Source organism: Pteropus alecto, unplaced genomic scaffold (genome assembly GCF_000325575.1).
Source record: "Pteropus alecto unplaced genomic scaffold, ASM32557v1 scaffold106, whole genome shotgun sequence".
NCBI lineage: Eukaryota > Metazoa > Chordata > Mammalia > Chiroptera > Pteropodidae > Pteropus > Pteropus alecto.
The window spans coordinates 12,120,716-12,134,718 of NW_006442103.1; the positions used below are offsets into that span (position 1 = coordinate 12,120,716).

The following is a 14,003-nucleotide window of genomic DNA, read 5'->3' on the forward strand; positions in this document are numbered from 1 at the left end:
GGTTTCCCCCTTTACTCACCCACGTAGGCCCTCACTCCTCATCCATACCTTCTGGGAGTTTGCAGTTCTAGATGGACAGGAACATAAAGGAGGTGGAACAAAATAGAAATGTTAAACCATTAAATCCTCATTCACATATTTTCAACAGTGTTTGTGGCTGCTGGCTCTGTGCAGGCCCTGAGCTATGTTAAGAAGCATACAGACACAGATACACATACACACACACACAGACACACAAACACACACACACACTTGCTGTGTCTGCCTGTCATTTATTCGGCATGTTTATTAAGCACAGACTGTGAGAAGCCTTGTGCTAAAGGCTGGAATTTACTCTTTAAGAGGAAACAAGTCTGACAGATGTGACATCTTAGGGCAGTGCTAGGCAAGATGCAGCAGGTGTCCCAAATGGGTGATGGGGCCCCCAAGTGCCTAAGAAATTCAGCAGAGCAGGGAAATCTGTGGTTTTAGAGACACCAATTTAAATAAACAGAAGGGACAGGATATAGGTTTGCGTAGATAGGGGTGCGTGTACCCTCTGTATGCAGGACATGGTGCCAAAGCAGGATGAGCAAGAAAAGTCGTTCAGAGCAAGAGCTTTGTCATTCTCTGTGGCTTTGGGCAAGTCGGCCTCTGCTAGCCTTTATTTCAGCATCAGTATAATGAAGATATGAGAACCTCCCTCCGGCTCTGTAAGAATTCACGAGATAAAGCAGGCAAGGGCCTGGCGCATGGTAAGGACCCCCTGCCCCCCCCCCCCCCGATTATTTGCCGCCTTTGGGAAAAAGCGCCGTGGTGAGAGGGCGGCCCAGGGCTGCGCGTCTCCGTGGGAAGCTGGGTGCTTCCTACGTCGGAAAGCTGAGTTGCTTGCGCCCCCTGGTGTTTCTATCGCTGTGCTTCTCTCTGCACCCAAGGTCTCGCCGCATCCCTACCTCCCTGGACAGCAGCTACTTCAGAGTCGGTGGCGCGGGCACCGATACGCCCCCTCCATGCCCGCAGCCCGCCATCTCCCTGATAGCGAAGGAGGGAGCCCGGCCACAGTTCCTGCCTCAGACACGGATGGAAGCCCAGACTAGTGAAAGGAGAATCACAAAACAACCCTACAAGGTGGCCGTGCGCCTTGAATGAGCAAATTAGGGACGTCAGACGACTTAGGGCATACGTAAGGACTCGGCAAGTGACAGCCATTAGTATTACGTAGCTCCTAAATCACACCAACACACCGCGGTGCTCACCTATCACACAGGGGTCGGGAGAAGTCTATCAACATTTACTTATTCATTCGCCCATTTAATTATGCTTCAAAAATGTCTTGCTCCTCCTACCTTGTCTTTGCTGTAAACAAACGAACAAACAAACGTTTAATAAGTCAAGTAAGCGGGCACTCTGGGGAGGAAGACGAAGAGATTTCATTCATCCAGACATCCTACCAGGTGCCACTCACTGACTTGGGCACTGGGTAGAAAAATAAGTTACAGGCCCTTAGGGGCTTTAGATGCTGGTGGGAGAGACAAACGCAAAACAGGGTGGACTACCTGGAACAAGCTGTAGCATAACAATCCCCAGTGGAGTCAAGAATGACCAGTCTCACAGAGGAAATGACACTTGTCCTGGTCCTGTTGGAGGGGTAGATCCTCCCGGGTGAAGAAGGGGATGAACGGCATTTCAGGTAATGAGAACAACATATGCAATGCACAGAGCTGCAGACAGGCATAGTGAGAAGTCTGGGGTGGGGGTGCAATCTGAAGAAGCAAATGGGAACAGGGAAGGGCATGGTCTGCCCAAGGGAAGAACTTGGGCTCCACTGGGAGCCTGAACCGAGGAGGCATCATGAGCAGAGGCAGATTCACCATGAAGTTTAAGCTTCAAGGACCATCACTGGCACAGCCTCTTCCAGTCTCTGAAGGGCCCAAGCAATGTGTTCATGTGGTCATCTTTCTCTAAAATTTGCTAAAGTAAGGTATCTTAACTGCAATTAGTTAAGACTGCTGGCTCTTTTCACTCTGATTTCTCCTATATCATGCTCTTCCCCATGTCAGATGGCTTTGGGGTGGTGGCCACAAGCGTTTTGGGAATGTAGCTAAAGGTAAGTAGGATAAAGGACTATTTTTGAGTGAAATATATTTATGTGGTTTGCAGGAACATCCATGTATAATTGTTTTTGCTAACCATCCCAGTGTGGGAATGGCTTCCAGGAATACTGCCATCAGTCATCGTACTGCCTCACCTTGAACAGTGACATGAAGGAGCAACAACGAGGTTGTATTGCAATAACTAACTATATCCTATAGCAACTGGCACTAAAGATAAAGCAGGAGGTGGAGGAGAAAAAGGTTTTAAATGTATAGAGCCAGAAGCTGGTCTCTAGAAAATTCTTCTAGTTATTGGATGTATAAAACTGTAAGTGGGCAATTAATTTCTCATCAATGCCTAGTCAAAACAAAATTTCTCTTTTGTCAGGAAAATATTCAATAATGCAGTGTACACAATTATAAATACACGATAAATATGAAGACATAATCAAAGAGTATGGAGTCAAAGGATAGATATTATTTATTTTAGAGAATTCTGCTTCTGGCCAAGATGAAATAACAGGGACTGGATTTTTTTCTCCCACCTAAAACAACTAAACACCAAGCAAAATATATTAAACAACAACTTTCAAGACATCAGATATCAGGCAACAAAGAACAGAGATGGAAAACAAAGTGAGTCCTATGATTGCCCCAGCATAGCCTGGCAACTCCCCAGGGTGCGGAGATGAAGCTGCGGATTGAGAAGGAAGAGTATTGGAGACAAGAGAGCTACAATGAGCGAGATCTCCAGAGAGCCTCAGAGGCTTCTCCCAGAGTCTTCAATTGAGTACTAATCAACGTAGGCATATGATGGAAAAGACTCAAGGCCAATGAAAGAACCAATCCAAAGAATTAGAGGGACAATACTCAGAGCTCACATGGGACTTGGAGCAGTTTCTGTTCCCACTTGGCAGAATGACAAATCTCATAATTCACAGGATATTGGATAGAGTAGTCAAAAGTTGTCTCTATAGTATGCCAAAGTTAGCTCTAGACTAAACGCTCCCACCCCCCAAAAAAGTTTAAAAGCAAAACTTGGAAGGATCAAACTGTTTCCAAATAACTGCATCCCACAACAAAGCTCAAAAATTTGTATAGGAAAACAAAAGTATCTGCATCCTAAAAATTAAAATTCACAATGTCTACCATCCAATCAAAAATTAACAGGCATGCAATGAAGCAGAAAAATATAGCCCATAATGAGGAGAACAATCAATTGAAAATAAACCCAAAATGACACAATGATAGAATTAGTATACAATTATATTAAAACAGCTATTATCACTGAATTCCATATGTTCAAGAATATAGAGGAAAAATTGAGTTTGTTAATTAGAAACATGAAAGATATAGAAAAGACTCAAATCATAATTGTAGAGATGAAAACCACGCTATTGGAGATTAAAAAAAAACATCAGATGGAATTAACAACAGATTACACACTATGGAAGAAATAAATGATTGTCAAACTTGAAAAAAATAGCAATAAAAACTATCCATAATGCATAATGAAATATAGAACATAAAGAATGATTTTAACAATAAACAGAATATCACGGAGCTTTGGAAAAATTCAAGTGACCTTCATATAAGTTTAATTGGAGTCCTGGAAGGAAAACATCTGAACAAATAATGGCCAAATTTTTCCAAACTTGATGAAAATGAGAAACTCACAAATAAAAAAAAATGTTAATAGATTCTAAGTACAAGAAACACGAAGGAAACTATACCAAGGAACATCATAAATTGTTCAAAATAGTGAGTGATAAGGAGAAAACTTTCAAAACCAGATGGAAAAGACCATATTATAAAAATGAACTAGAATAACAGCAGACTTTTCATTGGTAACAATATAATCCTGAAGATAGTAGAGTGAAAGCTTTAGAGTACTGAGGAAAAAAATATCAACCTAGAATTCTATACCTAGAATTCTATAATACCTTTCAAAAACTAAGGCAAAATAAAGACTTTTCTCAAACATGTACAAGCTGAAAGTACTCGTCAGTAGACCTTCAGTACAAGAAATATTAAAGGAAATACTTCAAGCAAAAGGATAATGATTCCAGAAATCTGGATCTACACAAAGAAATGAAGAGCACTAGAAATGGTAACTATATGGGTAAATATAAAGATTATTCTCTTATTTTTTAAATCTCTTTAAAAAGTTATCACAATGACTGTAGGATTTATAACATATGTAGAAGTAAAATGCATGACAATAGTACTGAAAAAATAATAGGCTGAGAAATAGAAGTAAACCATTGTAAGATTCTTATACTATATATGAATCAGTGTAATATTATATGAAGGTAGACCATGATAAGTTAAATACGTATACTGTAAGCCCTCTAGCAACCACTAAAAAAACAAAACAAAACAAAGTTCATAAGACAACAAAGGAGATAAAAATGGAATCATAAAAAGGACTCAATCCAAAACAAAGGAAAAGGAAAAGGGGAGTAAAGAACAAATGATGGGAAAATAGCAAGATTGTTGATTGAAAACCAGCCATTTCAATAATAACTTAAAATGTAAATGGTCTAAACAACCCAAATGAAGGCAGAGATTGTCAGATTAGTAAAAAAGTAAGTCTCAAATATATGCCCCCTACAATAAATCCACTTTAAATATGAAGACATAAACAGGGTAAATTGTTATAGAATACTCCAACCGAATGCAGCAGAATACATTATGTTTGAGTACACACAAAACACTCACAATGAGGCTCATAATTAAAATGTCTAAGTTTAAAAGGATTTAAATCATACAAAGCATGTTCCCTGACTACAAAGGAATTAGAAATTAATAACAAATGTCTCTGGAGAATCTCCAAATATCTGAAAAATTACAGTTTTAAATAACCCGTGGGCCCGTAAAGAAATTATAAAATATTTTGATATGAATAAAAATGAAAACACAACATCAATATTTGTGGGACACAGGCTGCAATCATAGTGCAGGAAGAGGAAGATGTTAGAGATTACAATTTGACTGAGGAGCAGAAGGCAATCAAGGCCACATATCCAGTCAATCAGAAGTATGAGTATTTGGATCATATAGCGGATGTCCAGTTATATGCACGGGGAGATACTCTGGAGGAAGCATTCAAACAATGTGCAATAGCCATATTTGGTTACATGACAGATACTGGGACTGTGGAGCCCCTCCAAACAATAGAAATAGAAACCCAGGGAAATGACTTACAATCTCTTCTGTTTCATTTTTTGGATGAGTGGCTCTATAAATTCAGTGCTGATGAATTCTTCATACCCCAGGAAATGAAAATACTTAATACTGATCAAAGAATTTTCAAATTATAGTCAGTTGGGTAGGGAGAAGAATCCTCATTGTCCAAGCATCTTCAGGGAACTGAAGTTAAGGCAATAACATATTCAGCAATGCAGGTCTATAATGAAAAGAAGCCAAGAGTTTTTGTGATCACGGACATTTAAGATACCCACCTCCAAAAAAAGACTCTTATGAAACACTGTTTTTTCTCTTCCTTTTGAGAAGATACCATGATACCATGATATAAATTCTACAGTATCTGATGATATATGGAGATTGCAGAACAGATATTTTTAACCTAAAGCGTGACTCTTAGAAATGGAAAATCAAGGCACATCCTTGGTCTGTATTAACCAAAATAGTCCAACATTAAGAATTCTTCAGGTGGCAAACATGGTTTTTCATTTACTAATTCCCTGCTGTAACAGCAGGTGCCTCTCACCCTTCCGCGGGAATGCCAGCCCTCCAGCCCGGTGTCAGAAGGGATCATTGGTGTTAGCAGCAGTCCAAGAGTTTGGAAAAATAATTATAATTTGAGAAATCCTACAATCGGAATTTTGCTTTTCCTCCAAATTGGTTAAGACATATATTTTGTATATGTACACTAAAAGAGGTTGTATTTTAGATTGCTGTGGGACAGAGCCATCCTGCATTCCAGTTGGTTTTCTTAGAATAATTATAGTTAAACAATTGGAAGACTTCTCTAGAAATGGCCTTGATTTTCTCTCTCACTTTGTTTAAGTACTGACTGATACATTGATACTTTCCTCTTTTCCCATAAGAAAAATTTGATGCCCTTACAAACGGGCCATTCCTTCTAACATGTAATTTTATATTAAAGCTAGGATATTTATACAGTTAGAGAAGAAAAGGAGAATTTTAAAAATTACTTTGGTTTTTAAAAATTGCCTAAGCTCTTCATTTCTAAAGAGACAGGAGGCCAGGAAAACAACTTTAAAAGGATCTGAACTTTTCAAAGTAGATAACTTTTAAAAAACGAAAAAAAAAATTTTTGTGTGGGAAAGAGATAAAGCAGTACTTAGGTAGATCCAGGATGAAAATAGGCCCCTAACTCTGGTAATTGGGAGGAATTTTGTAATAAGAATAATTCCCAATATACTTTTGGGTATTGTGAAACCAGATTATAGCAGATTAAGAAATAAATAGGAGTTAAGAAAAAATGGAAAAAGTTTGGAGCTCTTTTTAATGGAGAGTGTACTCTTTAAGAAGGTTAGAGGTTAAGGAAGGACAAGGGAGGGTAACTAGCTTTGAAAGAAAGTTTTCAGATAAAGTTGATAAAAAGAATAGATTTTATTTATAGACCAGGAATACTTGGTTAATGGACAGAGAAATGTAGAAAATTCAGAAACAGCTTGGCTCATTAAACGGAAAAAAGTAAAGTCAGGCCTTGAACCATGTACAAAACCCAATCTCGATGGAATAAAAACTGAAGTACAAAATATGAAACTATAAAGCTAATTGAAGAAAACAGGGGAATATTTTTGTGATCCTTGGATAAGGAAAGACATCTCAAATAAAATCGAGGAAGTACAAAACCATGAGGCAAAAATCGATAGGTCTGAACACATCAGAATTAAGGATTTCTGTTCAATAAAGAACACAATAGACAAAATTAACAAACAATTGCACTCGGAGGTTTTTGGTTTTTTTTTTTTTTTACGATTGAACTGGGGTAATGGGGAGGAAAATCTCAGCACATCGTATCAAGGGTACCCACCATCAACATGACCTATCACTGTCGATGTTGACTTTGGTCACCAGACGGAGGTTTGTTAGGGTTCTCCACCGTAAAGTTACTCCTCCTTCCCCACCTCCACACAGTTTTATTTTCTGGACTTTTTGAAAATCACAACCTGTAGCCCATAAAGTAGCTACATAAACTATTTCGATTTGTGTCTTCTCATGTATTTATTTACTCAATCATTTTTTTCAGTATGGACTCGCGCATATTTATTTTATACACTTTGGGTTAAAATTTAAAACTACTTAATTTTGTTGCTCAAATTGTCCGATGTTGACCACTGGGGGCGCTTTCAGTTCACCCGTGTTCGTTTTTAATTTTTAATATGGATAGATATAACCTACATTTGTGAAAAGCTCTTTGGGGTCCTTGAGGAATTCTAAGCGCGTAAAGGGGTCCTGAGACCAAAAAGCTTGAGAACCTCACATGACCTCAACACCAGGTGTGGACGTGGTTCTTCCGCAGGAAGAGGCTGCAGACAGTGAAGAAGCAAAGGAGATCACAGTCCCGCACCTTTGGGGAACCCAGTTCTCTCTCCTACGCTCTCCACACATTTTCTCTGGGTCTGAAACGCACGAGTCCCCCATGAAAACGCAGCTCACCCTGCCACGCTTTTCCAGGAAACGCCACTGCGGGGCGCACGGCCCACAGAGTGAGTCACCGCCGGCGAGTCAGGACCGGGGCCATATCCTGGGCTCCAGGCTCAGCGCTTTTCTCTGCGAGGCGGGGCCCTGGCCTGACGGCTTGAGAGGTTCGATACCCGCTCCAGGCTCTGCTGGCTCGCGCTCCTGGGCCACATCAGGCGTGCGGGCGCGGCGCCCGCGGAAAAGAGCGCTCCTGCGGCAGTGGCAGGGCGCGCAAGGAGGACGGGCCGGTTCTCCAGTCCTCGGATGGGCGCCCCCGTGCCCTCCACCTGCGAGGCCCTGCTGAAAGCACCCGGACAGCTCCCTGCTCTCCGCCCTCCCCTTGCTGGCCCGGCTGGGCCCCGCAGACCCTTTCCTCTGCGAGCGCACGACAGACAGATAAATGGTTGCAGCTGGAGGCCGGGCTAATTGATACAATAAGTTCTGTAATTGCCTCGAAAATAAAGTAATGATTTGGCAGAGGGAATACTTTGATCTTATCAGCCAAGAAAGACCTCTCCAAATGAAACTTCAGAGAGCGGCCGCACTGCCTGCTCTCCCCTCCCTCTTGTCCCGTGTTCCCTGCCTGACACTCCAAGCTTTTCAAGAAAGGATGGAGGGACCCGACCCGTCTCCCATCCTCCTATAATGACTGGAGAATATGCGCACATATGCGTGGGTTATGTGTGCAGAAGGGGTGGGTTCTGGGCCGTTTCAGGAACAGGGGGATGGCTGGAATGATTTCTCTAGCCCTCAAGAAGCTGTAGAAAAGGAGATGGGGTTCGGGGGGAGGCCGACTGGGCTTATGAAAAACTAGACCCGGCTCAGGCTTGATGAGATTTCTTATACAGTGACTTGGGCTTTTCAGGCAGGAGGGCATAACAGAGGGAGAACCTTGGTCCTGCCTTTTCCAAGAAGCTGCATGTGCACGCTCACGCGCGCACACACACACACACACACACACACACACACACACACACACCCTGACTGCGCTGTGGGTGTCCCTGCCTGGCAGAGGCCCCAGCACAAAGAGGATTAGAGAGATGAGCTAATCTGGTTGATATCCCAGACATGGCCCCAGAAAGGGACCTTGTCTATCCTGATGTTAAAGGGGGTGAGGAAGTGAGGAGTCTTCCTTTGGGGACCCACTAGCTGACAGTATCAGAGACTCCTAACCACTGGGGTCTGGAGGATGCCGAGGTCCTGACCTCAGGATCAAACTTAGGGAGCAGAGAAGCAGAGGTCTGGGACAGCAGGATGGACCGTGCTGGTATAAACCAGAGAGAGATAGAGAGAGCAGCAGGCCCCCACAGGGGAGCTAGACCTCCACCCTACTTGTTTCATCAGTGAGGAAACTGAGGCCAGGAGTTGGAAAGTGACCTCCAGAATCATGCAAGTCATACATGGCTGGGTTGGGGGAAAGACTCCAGTTTTCTGATTTCTTTCAGTCTCATGCACGTTGTGCTGTATTGCAGGGACTGCCGAGGAAGCTGCGAGACAGAGAGCAAAAGAAAATGAGAAAGAGTCAAAGAGAAAAAGATACACACCAAGAATAATATAGAGAGCAACACACGGAGATCGAGACTGAGAAAGCCACAGAGTCAGAAACGACACGGAGAGAGATAGGTGGGGACACGAAAAGGAGAGTGAGAGAGACAGTTACCTAGATTCACACCGAGAGAGAAAAATGGAGAGAGAGATACACACCAAGAGATGGAGAGTGACGATGACTGAGAAGGAGACAGATTCAGACGGAGGAGGAAAGGCAGGCAGACATAGACACACAGAGAGACAAATGATGACAGACAGACAAACAGAAAGGTAGGAATAGACGCAACGACAGAAGTGAGCCAGGGAGAGCAGACCCAGAGAGACACAGAAAAGAGACATGGGGAGAGCAAGAGGCAGAGCGAACCAAGGAAGGCGGACCAGGAGGAAGGCAGGCAGTGTCCTCTGCAGATTTTTGTCCATTGGGAGCAAATCTCGCTTCCAGGTCATTCTGGGGCCCGGAACAGGTGGCGGGGAGAGAAAGAGAGGTTAATGCTTTGCTTATTTGATACAAGTAGATTGGGAGAGGGAGGCCAGGGGCAAAGTGGGAACTACGCTCCCTTGGGGTTAGACTGGTCAGTGACCACCCAGGATCCCAGCAGCACGCCCACTGGCCTCACACAGAACCTGGGCCACCCGCCCAGGATGGCTGTCAGCCCGCCCACTGCCTGGCTCCAGTCTGATTACAGCCGAAGTGCTAAAAGGCTCCAGACCCCCATGTCCCGCCTCCCAAACCTTCCCTCCTCCTTCGCCTTCTTCCTCAGCTCCCTCTTTTCCTTTCTCCCAGGCTCCTTGGGGAGCAGTCTGCCCCTGTTTGGCCACTGGCTGAGAGGAAGGGGGTCCCTGCCCTACCAAGCTCCCTTCCTTAGTTTGGGGCTGGATGCTCCTTCCTTGCAAGGACCTCTTGGCCTGGTCTCCTTGAGACATGTTCCATGCCTCGCCTGGGAGCTCATAAATACCAAGGAGAAGCTGGTCAGGCTGTGTACAAAGCATGGATCCCCACCCCAGCCCCCTTAAAAGCCCCTGGGTTCCTCCTGAACTCCCTTCTCTTCCCTAGACACCTGCGTGGGGAGGCTGGGGAGGGAGAGACAGGGCAGGGGGTGGGCATTGGGGGCCTGTGTGAACCTGGAGCCATTTCAAATGAGACTGGCTTTGGTTTGCAAAGCAATCTCAGGAAAGGCAGCTCAGGGCCCCTTGTGCAAGCAGCAGGCGCAGGAATTCCTTGACTCTCATCCAAACCTCCCCCCCAGCCCCTTCTCGGCCTTTCTCTCTGCTCATTACCATCCACACCACCTCCCACCCACTGGGAAAGAGAGAAGGTCATCGCCAAAGGGGCCCAGGGAAGGGGGGGCCTCCTGGGAAGTGGGGAGGCCCGGCGGAATAAGAGCTGTTTACCCACACCAAACTCCTTGAGCTCATCTCCACTCCCATCCAAGGGCCAGTAGAAATTCAAAATCGTTCTGTCACACACAGCTGAGCACAGAGCGAAAGAAGATGAATCTTAACTCGCAGTGGCTCCCCGTAGGCAGCAGAGTAAGAGGTGCAATATCAAGGGACAGAGAGCACTCACTTTTGAGAGGGTAGGAGGCTGTGGTGCCACCTCGAGGCAGAAGGAAGAGCTGGCTCTGCTGCTGGCTGGACGCTGTCCTGCTGGAAGCCTGTGCTGGGAGAGGGCCTCTGGGATTTCCTCTAGGTCTCTGCTGACATCTGCAGCGTGCAGCCAAACACAGTGTACCACCCTCAGATGGCTTCGTCGTATTTGCAAGAAAACGCCTTGGATATAGGACACTTTCACTCTTTCTGTGTCATTTCGGATGCCCTGGCTAGTGCCAAGCACACAGCAGGTGCTCAATAAGTGCCTATGTGACTCCATGCAGGGCCCTCCAGACCAGAACTTGACTCCCAAATCAGCGACTCTTCCCCTGGCTCCCACTGTCGTGGAGAGCGGGGCGGGGGTGGGGGGTGCGGGTGAAGATGGGAGGGAGGAGTAAGTCAGGCGCTAGCCTGAGCCTCTGGCCTTGACCCTCTGCTTGGAAGCCCAACAACAGGCCCTTGCGTGAGGAGCCGAGCTCTCCAGTGGTGTCTAGGACCTTGAGACTGGAAGTTTATTTTGAGATTTGAAGCTCCAAAGTGGCAGATCCCAGAAAACCTCTTCTCTGGCTCCGTATTTGTTCTCCAGTTAAGTGGTTGAGTGCAACTCTTGCAGTCAGCTGGCTCCTGCAGGCCCGGGTCCCTCCTGGGGAGCTGGGGGCTCAGAGGGGAAATGAAGAAGAGGAGGAAGGAGTAAAACCCCATCCTGGGTTGTCCACTCTGTGGTAGAGGTAGCCTGTAAGCACTGGGGAGAAAGAAGTCTTGTTCCTCACCCACTTCCCTCCCTCTTGGAGCTGCTGATGTTTCTGGGGCCCCCCTCAGCTCAGCAATATGCTTTACTTGTTGAGCATCTATGTAGTGCCAAGACACAGTCTCACTTGACTATGAAGACAGCTGAAGCCAAAGAAGGGGCCTCGTAAATGAGTTTGGGGCCCATGTGGGCGAGTCCACCCAAGGTTAGGGCTGATGTGATCATCTCTAGCTCCCCACCCTGCAACCTCAGCCCATATGTAGAAATAAACACAGGGCCAGAGTCACACCCAGGCCTAAGCACACAGGGGAGTCTGGGAGAGGCTGCTAGAGCTTGCAGACTGCTGCCCAGCATCAGGGTGGGGCCGGGCTGGGAGGAGGTGAAAGAGTGGGTCCAAGGGAAGGGGTCTTGCCAGGAATGAGCCTGGGCCCACCCCTCTCTCACCTGCCCCTCTCAGGGGAGCTCAGCACAGAGTCTGCTCTGCTGCTTTTTCAGGAAATAGAAGGGCCGACTGAAGCCTCCCAGACTAAGAGAAAGGAGCGAAGGGAAGGGGGTCAGCTGGTTGGTCTTTCTATTCGACCGTCCCTCTCCCACTCCCATCTGACTCCTGCACAACTCCACTTTCCACCGTCCCCCCAAGGGCGGGCACCTTTCTGCCCTGCATGACTTGGCCCACCCCTGTTACCTCTCTGAACTCCTCTCCTCCCTAGCTCCCTCTGCACCAGCTGGCTACCCCCTTGCCCACTCTGCACACCCGCCCACTCCCACCTTAGGGTTGTTGTACTCGCTGTTCCTCAGTTTGGGATGCTCTTCACCACATATCTGCCTGGCTTGGTCCATGCCTCCTTCAAGTCTTTGCTTGAATGTCACCTTAATGAGGCCTCCTGGATCAGCCTAGTTACAACTGTTTCTTTCCCACTGTACTTATGGCTTTCTAACACGCTGTATGTTTTACTTATGATGTACACTGTTTAGTGTCTATCTTCTCCCAATAGAAAGTAAACTCCATGAGGGCAAAAATTGTTGTTTTGCTTTGTTCACTGATGTGTCCTCGGTGTCTGAGCACAGTCTGGAACATTGTGGGGAATAAATATTTGTTGAATTAATGAACACACTCTACCCCCTGTCACAGAAAGTGAGGTAAAGGGCTAAAGGTCCCTCTGAGTCCTTCTTCCTCGTCTCTGCCTCTGGGATGTCTGCAGCCTCTGCGCAGCCAGCTGTGCCCTGTCTGCTCACACTCCAGTGTCTCTAACACCCCCAACCAAGAACTGACAGTAAGTTTGGGGTTGAGGGAGGTGGGCAGTTTCCACTGCGTTGTTTGCTTTATAGTTTAGATAAATCACGAGGACAGGCACCAAAGACACCTGGGAATGAGGGGCTAGGAGAGAGAAACTGAGGTTTGGAGAAGGGGCTGGGGCCAGATCCCAGGTGAACTCTCGAAGTTGGAAGACCCCAGAGCTTTATAAAGAATTTTACGTCTCTTAAGGGCCACTTTGCCCCCCAAGGCTCTACCTGCCACCCTGGACAGTGCGGTGGGGGGGGGCGTGGAGAAGAGGGGAGTCGCCGGCTGCCGTCAGCACCACCCACCCCTTCCCGATTTACCACGCCCCCAGGCGGTGTGCGGAGGAGGGAGCAGTGGGGAGGAGGGAAACGCGAAGGAGAGAAATGGCTCCGGGGCTCCCCATCTCTCAGCAGGACCCCCACCCCGGCCTCTGTTCGGGAAAGCCGCCCAGCTGTTTCTGATTCTTTGGTACTCGCAGCCCCGCCCAAGGGGGTGGGGGGCTGAAGCCCCGGAGCAGCCGGGGAGACTGATCCCTGCTGAGCCCCGGCGGTAAAGGGCGGGGAGTCCGTGTCAGGCCCGCAGGTGCGCCCCCCTCCATCCGGCCACTGACTGCTGGGCCACAGGCCGGAGGGAAGCAGCGGGGCCGGGCGGGTGGGCAGGAGCCAAGTCTGAACGTTGTATGGGGGTTGCGGTGGGCAGTGGGTGGGAGGAACCAGGGACAGCAAGCCCCAGATGAGAGAAGCCCCTACGCCCGAAGCTGGCCGCCCAAGGCGCCCCTGTTGGCGCCATTGAAAAGGAGTAAAGATTCTCCCGCAACTTCCCTTGGCAGAATTCTACCCATTTCACAGAAGCGCAAGAACGGAGAGGACCGGAGGAAACGAGTGCGCCTTCTGCGCTCAGGTCCAGTATCTCCCCGTAGGTTAGCGGACAGGGGAAGTGTCTGCCGCCCCTCTACGTCTGTGCTCCTGGCCATCGCCCACAGAAGTCGGGGTTGCCGAATGCAGGGCGCTAGGACCCGGTGGCGCGGCGTCGGCAGAGACTGGGCGCTCTGGGCGCTGAGGGGCGCCGCAGCGCCCAGCGCCCC

At 47.0% G+C, this 14,003-nt stretch overlaps 1 protein-coding gene across 1 annotated transcript in view; it reads right to left on the reverse strand.

The window, feature by feature from the left end:
- Nucleotides 1–2,530: 2,530 nt before the first annotated feature.
- ST7L (suppression of tumorigenicity 7 like) overlaps nucleotides 2,531–14,003 on the reverse strand; it is a 101,972-nt gene continuing 90,499 nt past the window's right edge. The window contains exon 15 of the mRNA XM_025038458.1: nucleotides 2,531–5,481. Within this exon, the coding sequence (XP_024894226.1) occupies nucleotides 5,437–5,481 (45 nt within the window). The 3' untranslated portion in view covers nucleotides 2,531–5,436. The remainder of the gene's footprint in view (nucleotides 5,482–14,003) is intronic.